Here is a 27929-nt window from a genome sequence, read left to right as displayed (position 1 = left end):
GGCGATTGCGCTACCCCCTTTTTAGCTGTTGACACCAAAATAAAATCAGGCTCTTATACCTACTGAGGGCTACTTGCCGATAAATTTTTCTTTCATTCCGTTCATTATTTCTTGAGATACAGCAGTCACAATTGACGACAAAAAAACGTTCTATAACTCAACCCCCGTTTGAGTTATTGACACCAAAATTGAATCAACACCTGTTCCTGTTAATGGGAACATATGGACCAAATTTTTGTTTGATTTTGCCAGTTACTTCCTGAGGAATAGCAATCACGCGTAACACAAAAAAACGTCCCATTGCTCCACCCCCCTTGGAAGAATTCGCGCCAAAAACCAATGGGCACAAGTTCACACAGGGGCACATATGTGTACCAAGTTTTGTTCGATTTCATGCGGTAGTTTTTGCTGTAGAGCGGCCACAAAAAACTGGTCACACACAGACGTGACACACACACACACACATACACACACACACACAGACAGACAGACAGACATTTTCCAAAAATAGTCGAAATGGACTCAGCACCACCCTCAAAACGTTCGATCCGTCAAAATTCGAAATTCAAAATTTGCACGAATCCAATACTTTCTTCTATATATTATATATAGAAGAAAGTAAAAATGAAGAGAAAACAAACGATTTTAGTTAGGTCACGTGATGAGGAAGTGCGGAACTCAGCCGGCAATGCTTACAGGTCGCGTCGTGTTTTGCATTTAAAAAATTGTAAAAAAAAACTTTTGCGTATTTTTATAAACTTTTTTCTTCTGAAGGAGGCGGAATGTTTTTACTATTACCAACTAAAATTTTGGAATTGAGGGCTCAATACTTTTTGCAGGATGGGTTTCGAAAAAAACTAAACCCAGAAAAAAATGCAAAATAAAGGTTTTTTCGAAAATTTATAAAAAATACAAAATTTGCTCTATCTTCAAAATTTTTTCATTCATCATATTTAAAATTAAATTTCATACACTATAGTACAAAAAATATTTGTGTAGTGCGATTGGTTCGGGGTCTGTGAGATAAAAAGTACTAAAAAGTGCAAAAAAACGCATAAAACATTAAATATTTTTTTTTTCTATTAAAAATATCAAAAATCGAAGCCCGAGGTGCACATCTTCAGCAAAAACTGTACCAGAATACCAAGTTTCATCTTTCTAGGCCTTACAGTTTTCCCGGGAAGCGCGCCACACACACACAAACATCTTATTTTATTATATGTATAGATAGATTATATAATTTTGTACAAGTAGCTAACAAAGGAAAAATGAGTGAAGCAGCTAATGCTTTCGTCAGTTAACTAAATAAATACCGTTTAAAGTACGTAAATATTTGCATAAATTTTATTTCTATGTAATGAAAGAAACATTAATTTTAAGTATATGTATTATAACAATGTAAGAAAATAACCAACAAGGATTTGAGGATGTAGTTACCATTATTTAAGGAGATTGAAAATATCGGATATTCATCAAAATATGTGATATAGTGACTCCCAAAAGTGTTCATACACTTTGAAATTTTTTAGTAAAACCAAAATAACGCGAAACTGAATTCGAATATGAAGTTCAATACTTTTTCACATCGTTCCTATGTCATTCTAAATACAACCAAGCAAGTAATTTTTTAAAAATATTGACGGATCTTTTTTTTGAAATGGGTCAAAAAGCGGAAAGACAGAGAAATAACGCGCCACAAAAATCATCGTACACTCAAATATTTTCAAATAAATTCATGATTAAAATTATCATATGCCGTTTTTTTATTATTTTTGCATTGTGTTGACCCTTAAAAGTCATTTGGCTTTAATTTTTCGTTTATTTATTCCTTAATACTGTGCTTATTACTTTAAAATGGCTGGTATTCGTAAAAACAACAAACACCATTCGAAAATTTGAATTTTTTCCTCACAGTAGCGGTAAATTGGTTTGAAATATCTCTAAATTAGTTAGTTTATTCCATTCTATAGTAAAATGCTTGACAAAATGCTTTAAAGATAAGAATCGGATCGAAAACAAGGTAAGAAAAGGTCAACTGGCAAAGTTGACAAAACCGTGATCGGAGATTTAAAGTTAAAAAAAATATTTAAAAAAATGCACATTTGAGTGCCGTAAAAGTTTCTGAAGAGTTAAATGAAAACTTTTACATATAATTTTCACCTAAAATTGTTCGCCAAGTTCTCTGATTAGCAGGATTAAATGGCACCCTCTTCCCACATTTTTTACACTTTTTCGTCGCAAAATCAATCATAAATAAGCTCAAAACGTTTTGGAATTACGTCTTACTTACAGATAAAAATAAATTCATCATTTTTGGTTAAATCGTTATATAATTGTAAATAGAAGAAAAAATTAGGAACTTAATCTTAAGAACTTAGTTGGATCAGTTGATCAGGACGATGAAGGTGTTTTTGTGTGAGGGTGCATATCAACATCAGGACATGGCAGTTTAAAATTTTTTGGAAAAATAATGAATCATGCTGTTTATTTAAATATTTTTAAAAACCAATTTTATACCCTTAGTCAAAAATTTGGTTATGCTAAACAACTTTGTTTTTTATCAAGATAACGAAAAGAAGCACACAGTTTTCAAGGTTTGCGTCTAGTGTCTCGAAAATTGTCCTAAAGTTTAGAAAATACCCCCTCAATCTCCAGATTTGAAACTTAATGTAACATATTTAGAGATATTTGGAGGTTAGATTACGTAAATACGGCTTTGAAACAAAAATAGAGCTAGAAACAGTAAGACTCGAAGTGTGGTTGAACACTTACTCCTAAATTACGCAAAAAGAAAGAAAAAAGAATGAAATCTATTCCCAGACGCTTAATAGGTGTTGTTGATACTGCATGATATTCTACTAAATAAAAACTTAATAAAAAGTTAGATTATTCAATAATGTATAGACATTTTTTAAAGTGTACGAAGACTTGAGTGAGATAAAATTTCCGGCACTTTTTGGTTTTTGATTTTTAAAAAATTAAGTTTTAATATATTTTTAAAAAATTTCATGTAGTTTTGTTAAAAATGGATCATAAGTCTTATAATTAAATATCTATCCCGAAATATTAATTCTAACCAATAGATAAGGGCCTATTTCATTGAAAGTCGTAGGTGTACGAACACTTTTAGGAGCTACTGTATATCAAAATATCGGATATTTTTGATATTTTAGAAAATATATTTTCGGAACCTGGTTACCAGTTGCCCACGGGCGACCATTTAATTGAAAATGATTACAAAAAAATCAAGTCTTAGTCGCCAAATGTGGCGGCCATGTGTTTTTTTTTTATTTGTAAAAAAATAATAATGTATATCTTGCAACGATAACGCGCTTTCAATACTGACTATGAGACGTTCAGCGCATCAGTCGACCTCTCCCTAGGCAATATTATTCGAGCAAACTTCCTTTAAAGTTATTCATTTTTTTACGCTGAATACATTTAAAAACGAGTTGATGTGTATACGTCACATGACTTCCTTTTACACCAATTTAATGTTATTTCCCCATTATTGGCAATTTTAATGTGAGTCAATAGTTAACTATCTAAATATCACCAACAGTGGTCAAATTAAAACTAGATTAAAAAAAAAAATTAAAAAAAAAACGTCAATATTGTCGCTAAGTTGGCGACAAAACTTGGCGACCAAAAGCGTGGTGATATATCGCCAAGTGTCCGCCAAATTATAACACCACTTGAGTTTGCATTGAAATTAACCATGATTTCCCCCAAGAAAGGTGCAAAAGACCCCTTTTGAAACATCCGAATACAACCAAAAAGGGAGGTGCACAACTAGACCCCACTAGAAGTCTATGTACCAAATTTGTACTTTCTAAGCCATACCGTTCTTGAGTTATGCGACAAACATACGCACATATACACATACGCAAATACATACGTACATACATACGTCACGAGAAAACTCGTTGTAATTAACTCGGGAATAGTCAAAATGATTATTTCGGACGTTCAAACGTTCTTAGGTATATCTGCACGTGTGGTCGGGTCGAAAAAAAACTCCTCAACATTCATTCGGGGGTGAGCAAAGTGGAAACTAAGGTCGATTTTTGAGTGAAAATTTTTTTGCGAATACAATACTTCCTTTTTTGTAAAAGGAAGTGGTGCGTGGTGTCATAAAAACGATACGATTAATAGGGACTCATAATTAAACGTTAATACTTAAGATTTTTTTTTTTTTTGAATGACTATACACCATTAATTTAAACTGTTAGATCCAACCTATATATCACAAATGTGTTGCGCGCATTGTAGTAATTAAGGATAAATCAGAAGTTAGTATTCTGCCGTGCTAAGCACAAAAGTCGTATCAACACCTTTTAACAAAATTGAGTTATTGTCACCAGATGGTTCTTTGTGATATATTTTACCTAAATACAATGCTTTATGATTATTTGAGAACTGGGAAACAGTTTTAAGAAATTTCTGAAAAAGTGACATCTGAATCAAAAATAAATAGAGGCGCAAAACTTTAAATAGCGATATCTCAGTTTGAGCTCGACTGCCGATACCACTTTTGTGCTAAGTACGACAGCATTGCGTAACACCTTGTCTGTCACAAATGCTAAGCGTGTGCTTTTTCACAATTTTTGTTTTAAAATATGCAGGGTTGTCCACTAACGGGGGGCGGGTGGGTCACGACGCAGTCTGCTCCATTGAAATTTGTAGAGGGTGTTTAAAGGGATATTTTTTCTTTTTTCGCTGGCTATCGCGCTTGGGGGGGGGGGAGGGTCTTCATGATATTTGTGGGGAGGGGGTTCTTGGGGGATTGGCACCAATGAGATATGCCACTTTTTGTCACCGGGGAGCGATACATTCAAAAAAGGTCTCAAAGACTTTGAGAGATGCAAATTACAGAGAAATTAGTGGAAATGCACTCTATTGTTAATGTTGCTGCATTATTAATATTTAAAATGCCACTGAACGTAGTATTCAAGCTTTCCTGCAATTACGTGTTCTCTACAGAATAAAACGACACGTTATCAGATAAGCGACAAATCATTTCAAGCACTGTTAAATTTCATGCATGTAAATCCTATTACAATAACGAAAAGTAGAGATTTACATAAAATTTCCTCGAAATTACCAAAAGGTAATGGTTCAGCAAATACTTATTTCGAAAAGTGTGAAACAGGAATCGTGATTTTTGTCAGAAACCATTTTTTGAATAACAATAAAATATCTTAAAACAAAACAAATGTAAATTAGTATTGTAATTATCTGTTTCAAGACGAAATTAATTCAAACCTGAAGTTTAACGCTAATGGGTAGAGGGTAGAGGTAGGAAGAGAAAATTAGTGCATGATTTTAAAACTACTTAAAAGCTTGACTTCTTAACGTAAGCTCTGCTTCAAAGTGAATTAAAGAACACTTAAAAGAAGTTTTCGTTCAGTAAATTCGGTGAATTATGGGAAGTAAAATAACAATCACGCATTAATGGATAAATAAATTAAACAATTGAATATAATAAATAAATTAATTAATTAATTAATTAATCTAAAAACTCAAAAAATTATACAATTTCAAGGGTTTAAGCTATTTTTTTAAAGTTACTCTAAAATACATTAACCCAGGAGTACATTGGTATCGGAGCGCCTCTAAGGCACTGCTCTAGAAAATATTTTCTTTTCGCGCAAAATTGTTTTATATCATGTATTGCAAATTGCATTTCCTTTCATTACCATTTACCTACTGCATTATTCTTCACTTATACATAAAAGCATATGTTGTGTTTGTACTATTTTATGTATCTCTTGTACAACATATTTTTACGGAATGGATTAATAAAGCCATGGTTTAATAAAGCCAAAGACTAAAATCAAAAGAAACAGTCGTCAACCTCCATGGTCACTTTCAAGGATTTCGGTGTTTTTTTTCATCGCTGCAAAAAATTAATAAATCAATAAAGAAAATAAATAAATGAAAGTCCACGCCAAAGAATAGTTTTTGTCAAAATAAAATCGTTTGCAGCCAACTCTTTCTTTTGGATAAGAAATAAAACACTCCGAATTTCCTGAAACTTGCCCGTTGCCATAAGAAAAAAAAAAAGTTAGAACTTTCGAATGAAAAATAAAAATTATTAATAACAATTTTTTCCTCAACAAAATTATTTTCACTTTGAATTTACATCATTTTGATGCAGTCAATCAGTTTCTGACATTCACCAATGCGAAGTAAACGAAAAACGGCATTTTAAATTTTTATTAATAACTTTATCCCGATTTATTGAAACCAAAAATTAAAAATGTATTCAACACATCTGAGGAAGTTTTCAATTTTCTGTTACTAAAATTAACTTCAGTATTGTTGATTTTCTTATGCAAAAAGGTATGAAATTTTTCCCGTAGGTGTTAATATCAAACATTTTCGATTTTTCCCAACAAATACCCTTAAATTAACCTGATTTAAAAGCTATTTTTGTACACTTTCTTCGACAAGAGTTTTTTTTCCAACAATTTGAGTCAACTGTCACCCGTGATTATACCGGTAATATTCAGTCTTTCGCCAATGTATTCTTTTGTGAGTATTCACATTCACCAGTGAATGTTGATATTTATTAGGTTTCAGTCTTTAACTGTAACACATTGTATTCCATGTTTGAGGTGCAAATATATCTTCAAATCACGGTCTTGGGAAGGTCAACCCCCATATCGCCCTATGTTTTTGCAAATCATATATTTAGCCTTAGAGTTTTTACAAATAATATTTAAATAGTAAAGTCAGACAAAACAACGTAAGTAGAAGCACAAATTTGTAAATTACAACAGACACGTGTTTCGGCGTTACAGGGAACGCCTTTTTCAATGCAAAAAATAATGAATATGTTATTACATGTTAACACTCAAATGTATGGCGTTGCCTTTTGGCAACATACAGTGGTGGTAAAAAAAATTGCAACACCCGCGCCGCAAAAGAAAGGAATATCATCCCGACTGCATTCAACTCACAGTCAAGCATCCCGTATCCCAGATGATTTGGGGATGTATTTCTGATCTTATCAAAAACAACCCTGTTTTAAAAATTTCCCCGCCAAGGAAACCTTTAACTTTTCCGCACAAAAAAGAAAACCTGCATCCTAAACCCAAAAACCCTCAGCCATAAAGAGTTATGATATCTAGTTTGCCCGCCAAGTATCTGCCAAACTATCATCCTCCCTCTTCTCCTTTTTCATCACAGCTACTTCCATAAGAACCTCCTCCCACCTTCAACTCCTCAGATATATGGATAGATCTTTTAAATTGTTTATCTTGTTTGGCGGGAAGCTTTTCAAAGTGAAGTGGTTGCTTGGCGAGCAAAAAGTTTCCCGCCAAACAAGATAAACAATTTAAAAGATCTATCCATATTTCTGAGGAGTGGAAGGTGGGAGGAGGTTCTAATGGAAGTAGCTGTGATGAAAAAGGAGAAGAGGGAGGATGATAGTTTGGCAGATACTTGGCGGGCAAACTAGATATCATAACTTTTTATGGCTGAGGGTTTTTGGGTTTAGGATGCAGGTTTTCTTTTTGTGTGTGGAAAAGTTAAAGGTTTCCTTGGCGGGGAAATTTTTACAACAGGGTTGTTTTTGATAAGATATCACATCTTTTTGCATTGATATTATTACTTTGTCTGTATTTATAGAATTGAGAACATCAAGTCAAAAAAATTTCAATTGAAACAACGTTGTTTTGTGTTTTTAAGGAACAATAATGGCTAGCCTAATTTTATGTCTAGTTATTTTCTGACGATTAATATTCTATGTTCATTTTGCTAGAATTGGGCGGTTTAAATTTTATTACAATTCTTGTATCCTCTCTCTGTTGCAAAGAAAATTTCTTGGATAATAAAGTACTATATTTTAAATTATATTGCTTTCGAGTATTTTACAACTTCGCAATAAATTCTATTACAGTTTCTTTATTTGACAGATTATTCAACATTTTCATGATGGTTTCTGTAAATGTTTTATAGCTTGAGGGCTATTTTAATCTAGCTTTTCACTTTTTGTTTAATTACATTTTTTCTTATATCGTTGATTATTTTACGTTTTATGGGATAATTTTAATTGTTTGGTGATTTATCTTTTTCTTGATAGAAGTCTTTGTCTTGTTTAATACCTAGTTTTGTTTAAAAGTTCCTTTAAAAAACGAAATAACGCATGTTATCACCAAGCAAAAAAAAAAAAACTAAGCCATTAAATATTTTAAATTTGAATTTGTCAGAAGATCTATACAACTTTACTCGATGTCAAATGGCGGATATCCCAAATTTGCCATAGCGAATGCGCATGTTGCGCGCTGACTAAGCTCATTAAAAGTCTTGCTTAAATTAATTGCAAAAAAATTTTCAGCTAACAAATTACTGCAAAGCACGGATATCCACACAAGTATTTCATATATTTTCAATTCATTATGTATTGTTTGTGAAAAATCCATTGATTTAGAAAATAAGCAAACCAATAAAAAAAGTGCTATTTTTCGCTTTCAATTAAAAAGTTATGTGTGCCGTATTCATATGCGTACAGTTTCATATAATTTATCACGTAAAATATTGTAATGGTTTAACCAAAGTTTCGCGCCGACATTTAAAATTTCTTCCCTTCATAAATATATCAAAAATGAAAAACAGGAAGAAAAGAAATTTTGTATCGGCGAAACTGAGGGAGGGGGGGGGGGGGAGAGGACAGCATTCTAATCTCATTCATTAATTTGTTTCTCTGCTTAAGTATAAACAAACAACATAGAATCTGAAAACAGAAAGCCCAATGGCTATGTCTGCATGCATGCACACACAGTCGCTGTGGCAAATTTGTGATATCCGCGATTTAACGTCTAGTTGCAACTGTTGGATATGTTTTAGTCTTGATTGAATTTCATTTCCTAAGACAACTTTGGAATAACTGCTAGATCTGTTCTAACCTTTCAATTGCAGTCTGAGATAAACAAACCCTATGAGCTGAGAGTAAGTACATAAAAATTTAGGGAAAATTATTGATTTTCAAACTTTAATTACTCCGGTCCATGATGTCCCTGGGAGTTGAATTTTTGTATATGTACTCAATGGCCCTCCAAGAATATGTATACAAAAAATCATTACCGTAGCCCCCCGGGGAGCTGTGATAGAACCCCGGGAAGGTACAATTTGGGGGATAAAACGAGGGGGGAAGGGGAGGGGGGTCAAATGGCACAAAAGGCACATCAGTAGGGCACAAGGAATGTGTGTGCAAAATTTCAGCTTGATTCCTTTTTTCGTCTGGGCTGTAGCCCTGTCAAAGAAAGCGAAAACGTTTTGGAACAGCGATTTTATAACTTTAATATCTCCTCCCTCTGATGGTCTAGGGGATTGTATTTTGTTTACGGCGTCAGGTACCACTAGAAATTGAGTGTACCAAAAAACAACTCCGGGGGTCTTCCTGGGGCTGAGATACAGAGGGGTGAAAAACCCAAAAAACCCCAATTCGTTATGTCGCGTAATCTTGTTCTTGGTCGCTTTATTTTCTTTCGTCTTTGGCGGTGGATTTGCTTCTGTTGGCTGCTGACGTTTGGTTTCCTTGGCGGGGCGGGACGCTCCCGCGTCCCGTGATCAAGGAGTTGGTGGGCTTCACTTTGTGCAAGGAACAGTAAACGCCCATGTGTATAATGGCATTTTGGAGGAGAAATTGCTTACTACTATCCGGGAATCACTTTACTTCAGTTCCAAACATCATTTTCCAGGATGATTCTGCTCCATGCCATAGGGCAAAACTGGTAAGTAACAATTAAAAAACATTTATCCTGCCATTAGACTTAAGTTGACATGGGGTTAAGTAATTCTTTTTTTCTCTAAACTCACACGCAGGCTCAGAAATGGAAAAATGAGCATGGGGTCAGCAATTTGCCTGGGCCCGGAAACAGCCTCGATCTACGTAAACAGTTATCGGATTCCTGCTGTTAAATGTTTATTTCATAAGTTTTGCAAATTTCACATATATTCATCGTTAATGGGTTGACCAAAACTTCTCACATAATCCCATTGTTGTGAAAATGCGAGGGTGTTTTTACCAGCACTGTACCTTATTTAGTCTCTTTAAATACTATAACGACAAATTGAAACTCTACAGTTGCCAAGAACCAAAAAAAAAGAAAATAAAACTCACTGAAGATGCTATTAAATAAATTTTAAACTTATAAATGCACCAATCTGATGGAAAAGAAAAATAGATTTCTTTTTCGGCATTCACAAATGTAGGACTTTTCTTATTGCTTACTGTGCTTAAAAATCCTGACTTCTTTTTATTCTACGACGAACAACGTTTTGCTACAACAAAAATAGTAAGGGATATTTACAATTTTCATTAATGTTTTGGGACATTTGATGACAAATTATTATTATTATTTTTTTTTTTTTTTTCAGTTAAAGCCCGATGTTGCCAAGTTGTTGTTTAACCCTAAACCATACCGAAATTAAAGTATGATTTTTCTCACGATTTGAACAGAAATCAAAAGCCAAAAAACACATTTCAAAAATGTTTAAAAAAAATATTTAAAAAAAAACATGCATTTTAGGGTTAATATGTTTTAGCATTCTCTCACTTTATTTTACATTCTATTGTTTTCCTGCATTTTTTCCCACATTTTATTTTATCAATCGATTTATTAATTAAATTTTTATCACGCCGAAACCATCCCTCTGATAAGAAATAAATTAACACCTTTGTACAGAGTAGCTAAAATAAATAAGCAACGTTTTGTAGCACAAAATTACTGATTACTGCAAACACGTGTTTCGGGGTTTTAAGGAACCCCTCTTTCAACTGCACCTCACTATTTTGCATTTAAAAAGGAGTTCGTTAAACCCCGAAAAAGTGTCAGTTGTATCTAATTTTGTGCTACGAAACGTTGCTTATTTCCTTTCACATCCTTCTGATATCTGTATCCAAATGCTGTTATATAAAGCCGGTACTCTCAGAACGCAAGGTCGTTAGCAGCTTGATTAGTTCTACTTCTGGAAAATCCCCTTGTATATTCGTCAGTTCGACCATCAGAAGTGTGTCAGCTTGGTAGCTACAAATGCCTGACGGCGGGGAACCCGAGGGTTAGTCTAGCTTTCTCTTTCCTGTCGATCACACAGGCGATCGCTCTCACACGTTCGAACAGCAGTTGTTGTTCCTCCGACCACTTTCGATTGATCTCGCTGATCTGGCGGATTACTCCGGAAGAAAAGAAGGATTATCCAATCAGAATGAAGGTAAGCCGGACACACCGGAGCTTTAACTGTGCGGTTATTAATAGTATAATAGTGGGAAGAGTGCCTCTTTTGAGGGTTACCCTAATTTTATGTACCACTTGACAGTAATTTTGTTGCACGAACTAAACAGACTTACAAAATTTGTAAAATCTTGGGAGTATGATTTTTTTTTAGGCTCCAGTAAGATTATTTCTCTGAGTTTGCAGGAAAATTCACTGTAACATGGCTTCTGAAAGAACTAACCCCCAAGGTATTTTTTTTTAATGCCCGGGCAACCTGGAGTCCGGGATTTTTCGAACTCTGTAAGCCAGGGATGACCGAAATTTTTAGGGAAGAGGACCACTATTTGTTAAAAAAAAAGTTTCGCGAGTCATTTTCCTTTTTCTCCAACATACTGAAAATTTTTTTTAAAAAGTGAAAAAAAGTTATTTATAAGCTGATTGTGTGGTTTTTATTCAAAAAAACAGCTTTTTTTTATCCATGAAAATCTGAACAGTAGTTTTAAAACACAATATAGTAATTTTTTTAAAAAAATATTGTATTGCTAATAACCATTTAAAAAGCTTCCAGTTACGTTATGTATCAAGTTAGGAAGAAAAAATGATGCAATTCTAAATAATTATTAAAAAGTGTACTTAATGTTTTGTATGAGTTTGTAGTTTTTTGACCAAGTTATCTATAGTTCTTAAAGATGCAAGCAAAATTTAGTGTATTTTCGATACATTTCGATTATTTTGAATGTTATTTTGTCTAGTAGAAAACATTTATACATTTGTTCTCAAACATATTATGTTGACACGAACCTATAACGATATCAGACAGCCAAATCATATATCTTTGAAAATTTGTTGGCAATTTTTTTCTAAATTAAATGCAGTTTGGATCACATGCAGTAGTTGCAATTATGTAGTCAGACAATTCGTCAGCTAACCTCTTCCTCCATGTTATGTCGAGTAACGATGTAAAGCTATTATATCAACCATATTCCGGACATCATTAGAAAAATCTTGCTGTTTATCGTTCAATGTAAATTAATCACAAGTAAGATTTTACTCAATTTTTTAAAAAAACTCCATGTGTCTCCACGTGCCAATGAAATATAGTGCCTAGAAAGATATGTGCCCACCACGCCGTGCCACACTGTAGATGGTGAGTTGAGGATGGACTGTTTACAACAGGTATGGCAGGTTGGGGATGGACTGTTTTCAACGAATGACTGTTTACAGCAGGCATGTCCAACTTGCCATCTCTGTTATAAACAGTCCTTCTTACTGAATTTGATCTACAACTTCTGTGGCCTTCTCATATTTTGATAGCGTTATACATACGTTTGTTATAAGTTTGAACTTTTTGCGTTTCAAGTAAAAAAGTAGTTCAATGAATGTCTCATTAGGTGACGAAGTTGAAAATAACGGAGATAAATGTGTTTTGTGTTAAGAATATGAAACAACTGTATACCAATTTTTCTCAGAACACTGGAAAGAAACAAAACAGAAATGTATCGACGATTTTTAATTTCTGAAACACGAACGTATATTTTTTGAAGATTCTAAATATTATTTAATAAAGATAATTTATGCGAAAAAAAATCCAGAGCGTGGTTTCAATGTTCACTTGTAATTGCAATTTCAAAATATCGAACGATACCAAAAATGTTTTAATGCTCCATAGTTTTAGAACAATTAAAATTTAATTGAACTCATACTTCACAAAGTTCTTGATACAACATTACATTAACACAAAATAGAACAAAACTAAGTAAAGTGTTTTATGCCAAACAATAAAACTATTCTACATACTAATGTAAAAATACGTTAGTTAATTGCTAACTGGTAACATATGATATATATATTTCTATGCTGTAAATTTTAAATTGTTGAAGAAAAAACACATGTTCTAAACAGTTTGCACAAAAAGGATTATATTAATTTTGTCCAGTGAAGTTTTCCCACTTCTTTAAATAACTAACTAAAAAACATTTTCTAGGGCGATAGATATAGCAATTACTGATTAAGGCTTAAACTTTCATAGTTACTTTATTTTTATAAGAAGAAGACAGTTTTTTTTTCATATTACTTTTTCATCCAAATATGTTTCATTGACATTGGAAAATTATCCCAAACGCAAAACACTGGAAAACACAAATACACACACACACAGAGTGAAACAAAATTGATGTTTTAAAACATCGTTGTAAAAACCACTGACAAATGAGATGTAATAACTCCACTGACTGTAGGACGGATGAAATTATTAAAAAAAAAATTTATTTTCAAATTGAGCAGTGCGAAAGTATAGATACTTAATGAATTTTACTTAATGAATTTCATTAAAATACAAACACTGAAATATTCATAAATATTAATTTTAATAATTTTTAACTTCTTCCATTCCTGCACCTTAACACTAAAAAAAAAAATCAAACTAGTTGAAACGAAATCAAAGTTATTGAAAAAAATGAGGGAATAAATAGGCATAAAACGTGTAATTTCAAACGAATTACACTTAAAATGCAGAACATATTCAAACAAAGCAGAAATACATTTATCGAGATTTCAAATATGAGGCAGTGAGAAGCAAAGGGATGTAAGTGGCAAAATTAAAAATTTAGAGATAACCAGTACAAATGCTAGGTAAACTTCTCCTGTATCTTGGGGCAAGAGATAGTACTAGTAGCCCTGGTAGGTGCTGCTGTACAGCATGATTTAGAAAAAAATTCAATGAAAGCCTACCTAGGATGTTATCTTTAAACGCGTTTTACTCAAAACTGGAAAATGTCCACTTACGTCTCTTTGCTTCTCACTATCTCATATGTATTATTAAGAGCATGCTATACTTAGAAATTTATCATTTTTCATTATTAAAATTAGATGCTTTAAATGTAAACCATATATGCATTATTTTGAAACAATTTTTGATTATTTTATTTTAAATCAATGACTTGTAGGTGAATAACCATAATTATTATAACGTCAAATATTTTCTATATAGAATTTGAAGGAAAATAGTTTTGCAAAATTTCCCTCGCGAGGAATCTAATTATTTTAATGATTTATAAAAAGTGACTGTCAAAACATAGTCAAAGAAGTGATAAGAACAGTTACGCATCGGGACCTTTCCAGGGGGAAAGCCTCCCTTATGCACGCCCCTGTTGGCCCGGGGCCTAGCCTGAAGGGGTCCCAAGTTTTTTAAATGAGGGGTGAAATACGTTTTAACCTGCAAGATCTTTATTTTAAAAAATAAAAAAACTCAAAAAATACAAAATGTAACTTTTTATACGAGCCCCAAGTACCTTAACGTATATTTAGGGAAATAATCTCCATTAAAAATCTATTTCAGCACAAAAAATTTGAAATTAGTACAACCAATATTCACCGAGATATGAATCGCAGCGCTTTGTGACTTACACCACTTTTCACTCTCCATTAACACCTTTTGGGGGAAAATATAGCGGTTAACAATTGTTTAAAATTATATGAGTGCATAGAGTGTGGTTTTCATATTGTTCGAGGTTTTGTTGTGTGTTTTTGAGTATCACTGCATAACATTTGCATTTATTTTTAAATTGCAATGAAAAATATAAATACTTTGTTTTTCTTCCTTTGACGACTTGTCATTCTTCCGAAAGGGCGATAAGTTCCAATCTCATCTTCTGTATAGTCCTTTAAAACTTTGAACTGGAATATCTCCTTGAGTTTTGGTCGCATAAATGTCAAGTTTTTTTGTGTCAGTAACAGTTTTCAATGGAGATTATTTCTCTAAATATTACTTAGGAGACCAAGGGCCGGTATAAAAAGTGAAATTTTATATTTTTTGGCTCATTTTTATTTTTGCTTCAAACTTTCAATATCTTAACTCTGCATCTGATTTTGCACACTTTTGTATGCATCTAGGACTAACGGTTGCGAAAATAAAGGTCTTGCAGGTTAAAACGGAACACCCTGTATAGGTGGAGATGTTGGATGTAGGGGTAAACAATATAGAGGAGGAGGTGCGTAAAAAATATTTATGACGAGCCCTAAAATTTCTGTGCACGCTCCCGGTTGCGCACTTATTTTTAAACTATCAAATTTCATTCTAGACTTCAAATTACACAAAAGTTATGCATTAACAAGAATAACTATTTTCTTAAACATCATTATCACAACTTTATTTGATATATTTCCTCCATACATAAAACCTTGGCGTCGGAAAAACATCGGAAGCAAGCACTATCAGAATCAAGTACATCGAAAGCGTATCAAAATAAAACTTAAAAAAAAAAAAAAAAAAAGGGAACCTAAAGCATCGATGATAAAAGTATCGATATTTTGCACTAAAACATCAATTCTTTTTAAATATCAACATCGATGTCGCATCCCTACTACAGAACGGTGCACTCAACAACCGAATTGCAGTATTTTCTTATTCTCTTCCCTAAATCAGAAGAAAATAGTTCCATTTTGTCCCTTTTCTTTCTTTAATTGAACTGAAAACAGCTTCTCAGCTCATTTTTTAAGAAATGGTTATCATATAAACCGCACGTGAGTCGTGACTATTGAGCTAAGCTAGAAAATTGATTTTATGCTTCAGTGCTAAAGCGATATTTATCTTTCAATAGAGCCATTTTCAGCTTTCCCATTTTATCTCTTTAATTCAATCTAATCTTTCAGACATTATTACATGTTGAAAAGTTTTTTTTTTTTTTATTGCGTAGTTATGTTAAATTTATTATACACTATTATCAAATACCAGGATGTGATTATTTTAAAACTTAATATAAAAGATTCCCAACTTTGTTTCAAATCACCGTAATTACGATTTTTAGAGTTTAATTAACATCATTTTTACAAGCCAGGTTGATTTTAGGGATCTTTTTTTCTTTTTCTAAAAAAAAAAAATACATTTTTCTCAGCCGCACATTTTGTATTGTTATTGCTTCTTTTTCGAAACTAAAATATTTAACTCTTTCTGAAACATTTGTAACTTATTATTACTGTTATTGTTGTTGTTATTGTAAATTTTGGTGTTACATTTTTCATGGGTTCTATGATTCGACACTTCATCTGATAATTTGCTTGATCGGCGTGGGGATAACATAATAGTTCTACTGATATCTTGGTTAAAGAATTCATTTCCTTATGCTGCATTTTTTTTTTTTTTCGTTTTCTTCCTCATAATTTCTCTAACTATTTTTTTTTTTTTTCAAATTGAAATACATCAGTTGCATGGCAAATTTATTTTCACTTTTTATTCTACGAAGAATAAGTAAAATACTTAGCAAATCTGATAAGTAAGTAATTGATGTCATTTAATCAATTACTGTAGTCAAAAAGTATTCCTGATGAAAATTTTACGCTGACAAGCTTAATTTACTTTGTCGATACATTTTAATTTGGAAATTAGATAAGTTGACTCTTATAATAGCATGTAAAGTATTAAACACATTGGATTGCGTCATGATTTCTGAAGAAACACTAAAGAAATTATTGCAAAAGTTTAACTGAACTCCCAAAAAAAGAAAACTAACATAAAATAACTTCTTTGAAAGTATTATAATTATTAATTGATATTAAAATTATGATTTACTTTAATTATTATTCCAATTATTTACTTTTATTATTTACATTATTATGATTCTAATAATTTACTTTGTTATTATTTACTTTATTCTTATTATTTTGTTTATTATTATTATTTACTTCATTATTATTTACTTTATTATTACTGTTGTTACTACATTTTTTTGTTTGATATTTCATTTCATTTACTTATTTTTAAGCTTAAAAATGTTTCTCCAAATTGCAAGTTAGCATAGCGTTTTTCCTCTACTCTTACGCCATGCTGACTTTGAGAAATGAATCTTAGAAGTAAAAACACGAAATATTTATTCTAGTTCATTTATAGCTTATTGAATTAATTCATTCATAAATTTTTCAATTACTTCATGGAAAACAAAAGTTTTTTTGGTGATGAGTTTCAGGAGACCGAACAGTTAATAATTGTATTTCTTTCAATAAACATACAAAACTTATACGTTTAGTGCAAATTTGCATTTGCCCTAAACATACAAAATAGCGACAAATCTCCTCCGTAAACTTAAAAAAAAAAGTAGCTTCTGTGATGTGTTTGAATTCTAGAGCACCTTAAACATTCAATCCTCATTTATATAATAGCCAATTCTCTGATTGAGTAACGCTCCTAACGTTACCAAAAATGAAACTCGCGCCACGGCATGATTATATGTTTTGGTAATGTTTGACATGCAAGGAAATGCCTTTTTTTTCCCTTTTTTTTTGACCAGACTGAACTGGATCTGGTAACTTAACTGCTTTTACTGGTTAAATTGTCATTTGAGGAGAATGAAGAAACGGAGAAGAGGTCAACAATTAACGCTATCTACTGGAATTTAGAATTAATCCTCTGGAGTTAGGGTTAAAGTTTCAATTATCAAAATATCACCAAACAAGCAATTGCTTCGCTCGAATGTAGAAGCAGTGTTCACCCGTCATACCTTGACCAGGGTTACCAGATTTTAGAAGAGTAAATACGGGATAGACTTCGAAGAGAGAAGGGGGGGGGGGTAATTTTTGAGGTTGAGAGCAATCACTGGTTATGTATTTTTAAGAAGTGATAAGCAAACATGTGTTAATAGCCTTCGGAAGATTTCTCTCAATATGTTTATGGGTGAGCACATTTTTAGAGGAACTCCAAGTCAAAGAATAAAGCAAGCAATAGAACGAAGTTCAGTAAAGAGATCGACGTTGATAGGAACAGGCGCTAATTAGTTTCTTACTTCCCTTCGCTATAAGTTAAACGGTGCTATTGAAAAAAAATTCTTGTTAAATGTGACTGCTTTATCTGAAATAGTAATGCAAAAAATCGTACAGCAAAACTTGTTTTTTAATGCCATACTAGCCAATGGAGAAATCTGAATGAGTAAAATAATTTTAATGCATCATTTGCAACTTATCGCCTACATTCATATCTTTTTGTGCAGCTAAGCTGTTAAGAACTTCCTTTATTGTTGAAAACTCATCCTATAGATCATCTACTAATACTTTATTTTCAATATGTAACTGTTCTACAATAAATGACAAGTCAGAAAACTACTTAATCCATTAAAGCCATTGGTCTTAAAAGAAGTAGTGAATTTTTATCTGTGAAATCAAACTACTTTCTCATGTAATTCACAGCTGTTTCAAAAATTTCTGGTATCCCTCAGTCAGGCATTGTATTTTTCCACCGTCTAGATGTTTTAAGGTTTTAGTACCGAACGATTCATAAAACTTATCTTCAAATCTGCTCTCTAGCTGTTTTACCAAATGTGTCATAATATCATAAAGTTATCAACTGCAGTTGTAGATTCATTTTGAAGTTTTTTACTGGCAACTTCAAAAACGGGGGACACATTACTAAGAAAATGGAAAATTAATGCAACCTTATTGGTTTCACATGTTTCAGCTGTACTTTCCTCACTTAAAAGCAATAATTTTCAGACAGGCTTAGGGATGGATTCTTCCTCGCTTATAAAATAATTCATGAGAGAAGGCTAAATTTAATGAGTCGATCTACAGCAGGAGCTAAACTTAGACATCGTGTCAGGATATGTTTTAGTAGCTCTTTAAACTAAGTTAGCAGCAAACTCAAAAAACTCCTTTAGGTCATTCCGCTTAGTTTTGACATCAATTTCTAAAGCATCAACAGCATAGAGAAATGCAGTGTTGCTATGCTAACACCCTAATTATATGAGCTAAACACCCTGACTTAAGTAAATTTTTGTTTTCCTCCCTAAATAGGGCATATACTGACCGCTCTGTCTCAAAATTAGCGTTGGTATTGTCGGTAAAAATGATGAAACTGACTGTAAATCCAAGTCTGATTCAATCAATGCTTTAATAAGAGTCAAGCGGTTTACTATAGAGTCAGCCGTCTAGGAACTTTTTGCTCTTTGATTTTCTTATTGCTCTTTATTTGACATTTTTTGGGGTTTTTTTTTTATATATGTTTTCCCCTTAAAATAATGTCTCGTTTTGTACAATATTGTTATTAGCTAGAATACGGGTCTTTAGCCGTCCCGTATGGAAGTTCCCCGGGACGCAGGACAATTTTTCAAAATACGGGACTGTCCCTTGAAATCCGGGACGTCTGGAAACCCAGACCTTGACGGACGACTTTCTAGTAGAAAAGACATAACGTTAACAATTTAGGGCAAAGAAATTTATATGAAGAAATTGACTATATAATTGATGATACATTATTTTCCAACGGTGAAAAATAAAACAATACACCATACATTTACCTTAATTATTTCTTGAAAACATTTTTCAAGGAATGAATTTAATGGGAAAAATTTAACATTTCCGACAAGATATTCATTCAAGCTTGTAAATTATTATGTGCTGTCTTCAAGGAAGAAGGAAATGTGAAAAAAAAAATGCAGTTCTTTGTTTCTAATTTTTGAATGAAAAGAATTTTCCCTTGTCTATAATTAATACTTCCAGACACAAATCGATCCCATTTGAAAAAAAAATGCAGTTAAGTTGAGACAAATCTTTGAATACTTAATAAAAATTTCGAATTCAACGTTCAGAAAGGAAGCTGTTTTGACAATGTCTGGTTAGTTCCATCAAAAATGAAATTCTAAGAGTGATTTTTTCTTTACTAATAATAAAGCTCAGTTTGTCTGGATCTCTGTCGGGATATATGTCCGGATCCTTGTCTGGATTTCTGTGACGCACATAGCGCCTCAACCGTTCGGCCGATTTTCAGGAAATTTGGTACATAATTAGTTTGTAACATGAGGGTGTGAATCTCGAAACAATTTTTAGAAAATTCGATTTTGTTCTTTTTCTATTCCAATTTCAATAACATTTTACTGAGCAAATTATCATAACATGAACGAGTAAATTACCATAACGTGGACGAGCAAATCACCATAACGTGGACGAGCAAATTATCATAACATGGGCGAGCAAATGAACATAGCAAATTGGCGAGAAATTCATCATCCATTATTTGTAAATATACAGGCGAACCAAATGAGCTTTTAATTTTCTACTACGGGCAAAGCCGTTCGGGTACCGCTAGTTTGAAGATAAATCTTAATCCAGTTTAACTTAATATACCTCGCAACGTATGTATGAAGCGATTTTTTGTGGCATCTATTTTCGGAAGTTAAGGAGTGTTGCAGGCGTGGCATGATTTTCAGTTATTAATCTAGTGGTTTTAGAGACAAATTGTCCCTGCAACGTATTTGAATAATTCAAACTGCTAAAGTACCTACGAATAGAATTATGTTTTTGTAACATAACCAGAATTTCTCGATAAATGTGCAACTTTACTTCCTCATTTTCTCCACGAAGTAGACTTAAGGCAGTCGTCTAGACAAGGAAAACGGTCAATCAAAAAAATTAATGATATGACGTATTAATAAAACCTGAACTCATTGATATGGATTCGATTTATTCTATCCTAGAAACATCCAAATGATAGCAATTTCTTTTGGCTGGATTTTATTTTTAGTTAGATTTTTATTTTTCTCTAACTTAACTCATCAGAATTGTATTACCGATCGTTATTTCATCCATTTTAGTACTTTACTCACTGATATTTGCTTCCATAATGAAAGTTTAAGCCATTACACATGCTGAAGCAGAAGTACCAACACATTTCAAGGCTGAATAAATTAAAAGCGAAGTATTCGATAACTGCCATGCAAAAAAAAAAAATGTGTCAAAGACAAAAAAATAGAAGTGCTTACCTTTTCTTTTCTTTTTTTTTACATTCATAACTGTCACTTCATCCGCACGTTTTCTTTCATTCCACGCTCTTGTTCTTTCTGTGCCTGACTTAGGCATATTCTACAACAAAATCGTATATTTTAATGAAGAAAATAGATTATGCACAACGATAAAAGAAAACAACATTTGAAATTCGGTTTTGAATTGCTGCAAAAAACAATGAAAAAATATAGTAATTATGAAATTGATTTTGTTAATAAAAGTTAACGAACTAATTACAAGGTTGAATTTGAGCAATGCATTACACTTTTAAACAGATGACTTGAATCAAAGAAACCTGTTTTATCTAAAAAGTTTAAATCCACAAATATATGGCTGCTTAAGTTCAGTCTTGAAATTAATTTTTTAAATTTATCAACAAAAGTAACTATTTAATTAATATTACTTTTCATTGATTTTGGCAACAGTTAAAAAACAACTACGTCACTTCCGTCCCACAAAAAGGTTAAGGATCAGAATTTCAAAAAACACTCGCATAACAATTTTTACTTCAACAACATATTTAGTTATTAATTCGTTTTATAAATACCAGTCAAGAGAGAGTCATTCTGCCTTGCTAAGCACAAAAATCGTATCTGCAGCTGAATTTAAAATAAGAAGTTGCTATTTGAAGTTTTGCGCCTCCATGTATTTGATTCAGATGAAACTTTTTTCAATATTTTAAAAAAATATTTCTTATTCACAAATGACCACAAAACATTGTATTTATGTAAAGCATGTGACTAAGAACCATTTGGTGACCGTAACTCAATTTTGATAAAAAGTGCGTATACGACTTTTGTTCTTAGCACGGCAGCATTGTTTAGTACACATTGATATAGGCCAGAGGTTCCCAACCGGTGGTTCGCGAACCCCCAGGGGTTCGCGAGGTGCAGGAAGGGGGTTCGCGAAAATTTCGGTGCAATGGCGGATTTTTCCTAGTTTGATAAAAAATTATAAAATATTCAATTTGCACACATAGTTACTAAATTTTTTTTTTACTTGAAAACGCGCCAAACTCTTGTATTAAGCTAAAAAAAAAAAAATCTTTCAGCGGTTTTATAATCTTGGTTAAAAAGAAATTTTCTCATTTTTTTTTTTCGATAGACAACAAAAAGAGATATCCCTCCTTCTTTATTGCGAGGCGCCATGCAGAAACGTTGTATTAAGCTGTGGCGGGGATCACGATGACCTTAAAAAGGCGCCATCGCGTGGAGTCAATCAAACAATATACATAATATACATATGTCGAAAAAAATAAAGAATTCTCAAACAATGCATCATAGGGGTATTATTTCTAATCTGGTTGAAATATAACTCAGTAATTTCCGTCGAATTCAGTCATCGAATAGCAGACATGACAGCAAAAGGCTCCAAACTTAAAATTTATTACTGGATTTTACCCATCTGTTCGTTTTCAAAAATATATAACATCAGCATGCTCATAGTTCTGGGGAAATAGTTGTTAACAGACGTATTTAGAGATACTTTAGAAATGCTTGTAAACAAGTGATTTTGTTTGAAATTGGTTTTGCTACGTGAACTTGCTACTCTGTTTGTGAAGTTATAATCGTGTTGGTAATTTTTATGATTTAATAACTTTCTGCTGTTATGGATCGATGGTTGAAAACTGGTAGTTTGGTTGAGCGACAAATGGACAAGCAGTCAATCGATCAACCCTCAACATCAGCAGTAACTTTCGAATCAACACAGGATATTGAAATAGATAGCTGTAATGAACTGCCGCCTCCCCCGACTAAACAGAAAAGTGAACTAGGGGAGAAAAAAGTGAAAATATGACAGTGACTATTTACAAATGGGCTTTTATTTTACTGGAGAGGAGTCTGAACCTAGACCGCTTTGTCTTCTCTGCAACGAAGTTCTAGCGAACAGTAGTTTGAAACCGTCACTTCTAAAACACCTCGAAACAAAGCATCCGACACACAAAGACAAACCTATCGAATATTTTAAAAGAAAATTGGAATATTATAAAAAGTGTAGCGTCTCTACGTTCCTGTTAGAATCCAACGAAGATAGTAAAATGGCCCTTGAAGCTTCATATCGAGTCAGTTATAGAATTGCAAGATCTGGACAACCACATACAATTGCAGAAAATTTAATTGGACCGTGTGCTAAAGATATTGCTAAGTGTATGCTGGGAGAAAAGTCAGCAAAAAAAATTGACCTGGTTCCGCTATCAAACAACACAGTATCACGCAGAATTACTGATTTGGCAAGTAATGTGGAGAAAGAACTTGTGAATAGAATAAAAGAGAATAATTTTGCGATCCAGCTTGATGAGTCGACTGATGTAGCAAACGCTGCAATATTACTTGTCTATGTTAGGTATATTTTTAACGATACAATTATAGAAGATGTAGTATTAGCAAAACCTTTGAAAACCAACACAACTGGAGAAGCAATTTTCGAACTGGTCAACAGTTACTTTGAAGAAAATGGAATAGATTGGTCTTTGTGTGTGGGTGTGTGCACGAATGGTGCAAAATCAATGACAGGAAAATTTGTTGGCTTTGTGGTGCGAGTAAAGAAGATCAACGAGAAAATTGAATGGACTCATTGCTGCATTCATAGACAAGCATTAGCATGTAAGCGTATTCCCGCAGAATTATCCGCTACTTTGAATGATGCGGTAAAAATTGTAAATTTCATAAAATCACGTGCCACAAACTGCCGTTTATTTCACGCGCTTTGTGAGGAATTGAGAAGCCTTCATGTTACTTTACTTCTTCACACAGAAGCTAGATGACTTTCCCGTGGCAAAATTTTGACACGCTTATTTGAATTGAAGTCAGAAGTCCAAGCATTTTTTGTTGATCATCCATTTCACTTGTCCACTTGCATATTCGATCCTCTTTGGATGCAAAGGCTTGCATATTTAGCTGACATCTTTTCAAAATTAAATGAATTAAATCTATCCTTGCAAGGTGCAGTTGTTAATATTTTCGTTGTATATGATAAAATTGAAGCTATGGTAAAAAAATTGAATTTCTGGATCCAATGCCTGGAAATGGGTGAGTTTTCTTGTTTCACTTCTCTTAGTAGTTTTTTATCAGAAAACTCAATGACACTTGATGAAAGCGTTAAAAGAAATGTATGTGAACATCTGCAACATCTTGAACTAACTTTTGACGAGTATTTTCCTAATAGGCGTAACGTCCCTCTCTCAAACAACTGGATACGCCTTTTGAAGGAAATCCATGCTTAGAGAACACCCTGACATTACCTGAAAAGGAAATGCTCATCGAGTTATCCTGTGATAATTCATTGAAAACTACATTTAAAGAGCTCTCGTTAATTGACTTCTGGCTCAGTGTAAGAAATGACTATACCGTTTTGTCCAAAAAAGCAATTCGAATTTTATTACCATTTTGTACAACATATCTGTGCGAAAAAGGATTTTCCTCCGATACTTATCTCAAAGATAAATACCGAAGCAGATTGAATGCAGAGCCTGATTTAAGACTCAAACTGTCAGACATTGAACCAAACTTTCAGTTTCTTTGTTCCGTCAAACAGCCACAAATATCGCATTAAGGATTTTTTCCCCAATTTAAAGTATGCTTAAAAAAATAGTTGGTTTATAAAACTTCTTGTTTATAATTTTTCTTGTAGATGTAGTTTTTAACTTTTTATTAATGTTTGCACTTAATGATATTTTACAATTATATTTTTGTTTATTGCAATCAAATGCTGAAAAAAATGGAATGCAAACATGCTGTTTTTTTATTGTTTCTTACATGTTACTAATTTCAACATCAGGGGGTTCGCGAACTTTTTTGCCTGTTCCAAGGGGTTCGCAAAGAGAAAAAGGTTGGGAACCGCTGATATAGGCGTTCACAAAAGTTGATGTATGATTCGGAAAAATCACTTGACACGAGACACTCGAAAAAGTAATTGACCCCGAGTTACAGCGATTGTGAACTCAGATCAATATTTTAAGATGTTGGAGGCATTTTGGCCATTGTGGGCATCCTCAAGGCCCAAATAATTAGCTCGACAGTATGGACAACATAAAGCAACATCCCACACTGCTTGTCATGCAATGAGGACTCAGCTTAGATGATCCGGTCGTCCGATCTCGAACGATCAAATGAATTGGTGTAGTTAAAGCAACATTTTATGCCCTTTTAGAAGACGGGGTATTGAATGGAGACATCTTTTTCTTTTACAAATTGAAAGATAACTTTTTTTCTTCAGATATTTCAACGTAAAACAAAACTGGCAAACTGGAGCGACCTGTTTCTAGCACCGACATCTTCAAGCATTGTTAATTTCGACACCAACTTTAAAACTACTGCTTATCTTCAACCTTTTTCAATGTCTTTACTACCTCATGGAAATTCTTCACACCTTTAAAACAAAAAATTTACAGTTTGGTTTCATCGGGAAGATGTTTTAGTCATCAAATAATAAAAAATTATTTCCCTTAAGAAGTTTTTAAATTTTCTAAACATACGAAACTTTTGAAATCAAATTAATTTCACCTCTCATTTAAAGGGGAAAAAATTAATGTAAGCTTTCAATTTCATAAGCATTAAATATGGACTATTATGTCATCTGACTTAGATTGATTCTGTATTCAATGGATCGTGTCATTTGACTTGAGGCGACGTGATTAACGACAGTGATATAAGTAGGTGTTTTATTTACATGATGAAAAGGATTATATGAGTAAAAAGGATTATATGAATTAAGCAACGGAACATAATATTAATTTCTTAAGACTGACTTAATTAGAGCAGATTTTGGAAATTGAATCTTGAAGTATGACGAAATGGCTTCATTCATTGCACAGGGTCATAAATTTTGCTTTTTAGGTTTCATCATTTTGTTTCAGTTGAAACGAACACAAATTTATCATTTTTGAAAATATTACAGGAATGATGAGCTACGATTTTGTAGCGCTATTTACCATGTTGGCGACCTTATCTGTTTCCCCTAGAAACTTTCATGTAATAGTAATATCTCTAATAAGCATAATGTGTTTTGAATTAGATTTTAATTTTGTGACGCCACATCTTGCGAGTACGACTACTAATCATTTTTTAAGAGACTGATGATCACGTCTTATTTTTAGAAGTCGGAAGAAGTGGTATCAATACGAAGTAAACTGTCTTCGAGAATTTCCTATTTAAGACACACTATCCTTTTATCTGTATTTTGAATCAAGAACAAACTATGGCAAAGTTTAACCAAATTTAGCGCAAGACAAAAATCTACTCACAAAGTAGTAAATTTTTTAGGTGCAACAGCAACCAATGTGATGCAGCACCTTCATATTGAATTAAAAAGTAATCGCTTTTGCTGTCCAACCACGGATTGTATGAAATTTTCAAACAGATATGACGAATCTATGAGAATAAGGTGGAAAAGTAAAAATTTGATGCGCGTATTCCGTTCATTCTAATGAGACTTTGCTTCTGCAAAAGCTAATCCGCAAAAAATAATAGATTCGTCCGTTTCCGGCTGTGAAACGGATGTTTGTCTTTCCATACAATCCGTGGTCAAACAGTACCCAAGTCCTATAATCTTTGTTTTTTCAACACTCAGTGCTTTATTTTGAGCGAAAATTATTAATTTCAGATGTAATGGAGTCGTTTCTAAAATTTTAAAAGTATGTATTTTTTTTCTGAAAGAGCATGCTTAAAAACATAGGATCTGACCATTTTTTAAATAATTTGTTTAAGTTTAATATTTAAAAAAAAATTCTTAAATCGGTATGCTTTCACTGTTTATACTTTTGACGATGACATCACAAATGATGAAATGCCATTCAGTGTTGCCATTCACAGAACAAAATATTTAATTCGCATCTTTACTCACGTGTATTGGCAACGAAATAGTTGATAGCAAGCGTAGAGCGCAATTTTAATTCGCTTCTTGATTACCATAACGTGGGAACGCGATAGAAAGATGCGGCAAAGTGCATCATTTGAGACGTCATCAAGACCACGCCTTGTTTGAAAAATCAGATATTTAAAGAAAATAATTTAAAAATAACTGTTGGGAAAGTAAAAATATTTTCTGGATCCATGTTTTTTTTTTTTTTTGCTTATTCCATCAATTTCAGTGACAAAAAGTACTAATTTTGACTGAAGGAACAACCCCATTTAAGTATAATTAAGATAACTTAAAAATATTTTTAGGTAAATGAGGTAAAGGGAAAAAGTGGGGCAAAGTGAAATAGTAGAATATTTTTACAGATTGGAACGTCATCTATTTGGCAAATATTTTAACTATGTTTCCAAACATATAGCTAAAGGGGGAAAACCAGTTTAGGAGGCCGAAACTTTAGTGTTTTTCGTGATTTTTTTCAGCAAGAAAGAAATAATTAGGATTTCTTTAATCTTGGGGGATACTTTATTCATCTTTTGAAGTATACCTTGTGATTTTTTGAAGTCGTTTCCACCAGAATTAGTGGAGTTAGAAGCTGCTGTCCATAGGCGGTTGCCATCAGAGCTTGTTGCTGGTGGGTATTACCGAAGCCACAATTTTTGTCTGATATCATTACAATTTTTTTTTTCCGTAAACAACATATTTCCCTAGAATATGAACCTAATTGTGACCAACAAAGTTGAAAATTGCACGTTTTGAAGGTGTTTGATTACAATGTTTTGTTTTTCTACCATTTTTTCACATTTCTTGTATTAAGAAAATGTTTTTATTAATAATATCATGAAAGAGTTCTCATGTTCATATAGAGTATAATTAAATAAAGAATACTCACACAAATTTTCAGAACGATTTCATAAAAACTCTTTGAGCTAGAATGCCCACCAGCTGAAAAGAAGTTGTTTCGAGAAAAACGCGTTTGAAAAGAAGTTCTGTGAATGTTTTCGAATCTTCACTGTCACTTTAAGTGCTCATAGCTTCGGAACTAATCCGAATTTTTCACTCAAATTTTAGCATCATATTCTTGAATAGTTC

At 32.8% G+C, this 27929-nt stretch overlaps 1 protein-coding gene across 1 annotated transcript in view; it reads left to right on the top strand.

The window, feature by feature from the left end:
- Positions 1 to 11020: 11020 nt before the first annotated feature.
- The window catches only part of LOC129217430 (uncharacterized), a 52142-nt gene continuing 35233 nt past the window's right edge, over positions 11021 to 27929 (top strand). Inside the window, exon 1 of the mRNA XM_054851727.1 lies at positions 11021 to 11220. Within this exon, the coding sequence (XP_054707702.1) occupies positions 11215 to 11220 (6 nt within the window). The 5' untranslated portion in view covers positions 11021 to 11214. The remainder of the gene's footprint in view (positions 11221 to 27929) is intronic.

Source organism: Uloborus diversus, chromosome 2 (genome assembly GCF_026930045.1).
Source record: "Uloborus diversus isolate 005 chromosome 2, Udiv.v.3.1, whole genome shotgun sequence".
In the NCBI taxonomy this organism is placed as follows: Eukaryota; Metazoa; Arthropoda; class Arachnida; order Araneae; family Uloboridae; genus Uloborus; species Uloborus diversus.
Note: the sequence above shows the minus strand (reverse complement) of the source record. Positions and strands in the feature narration are given on the sequence as shown.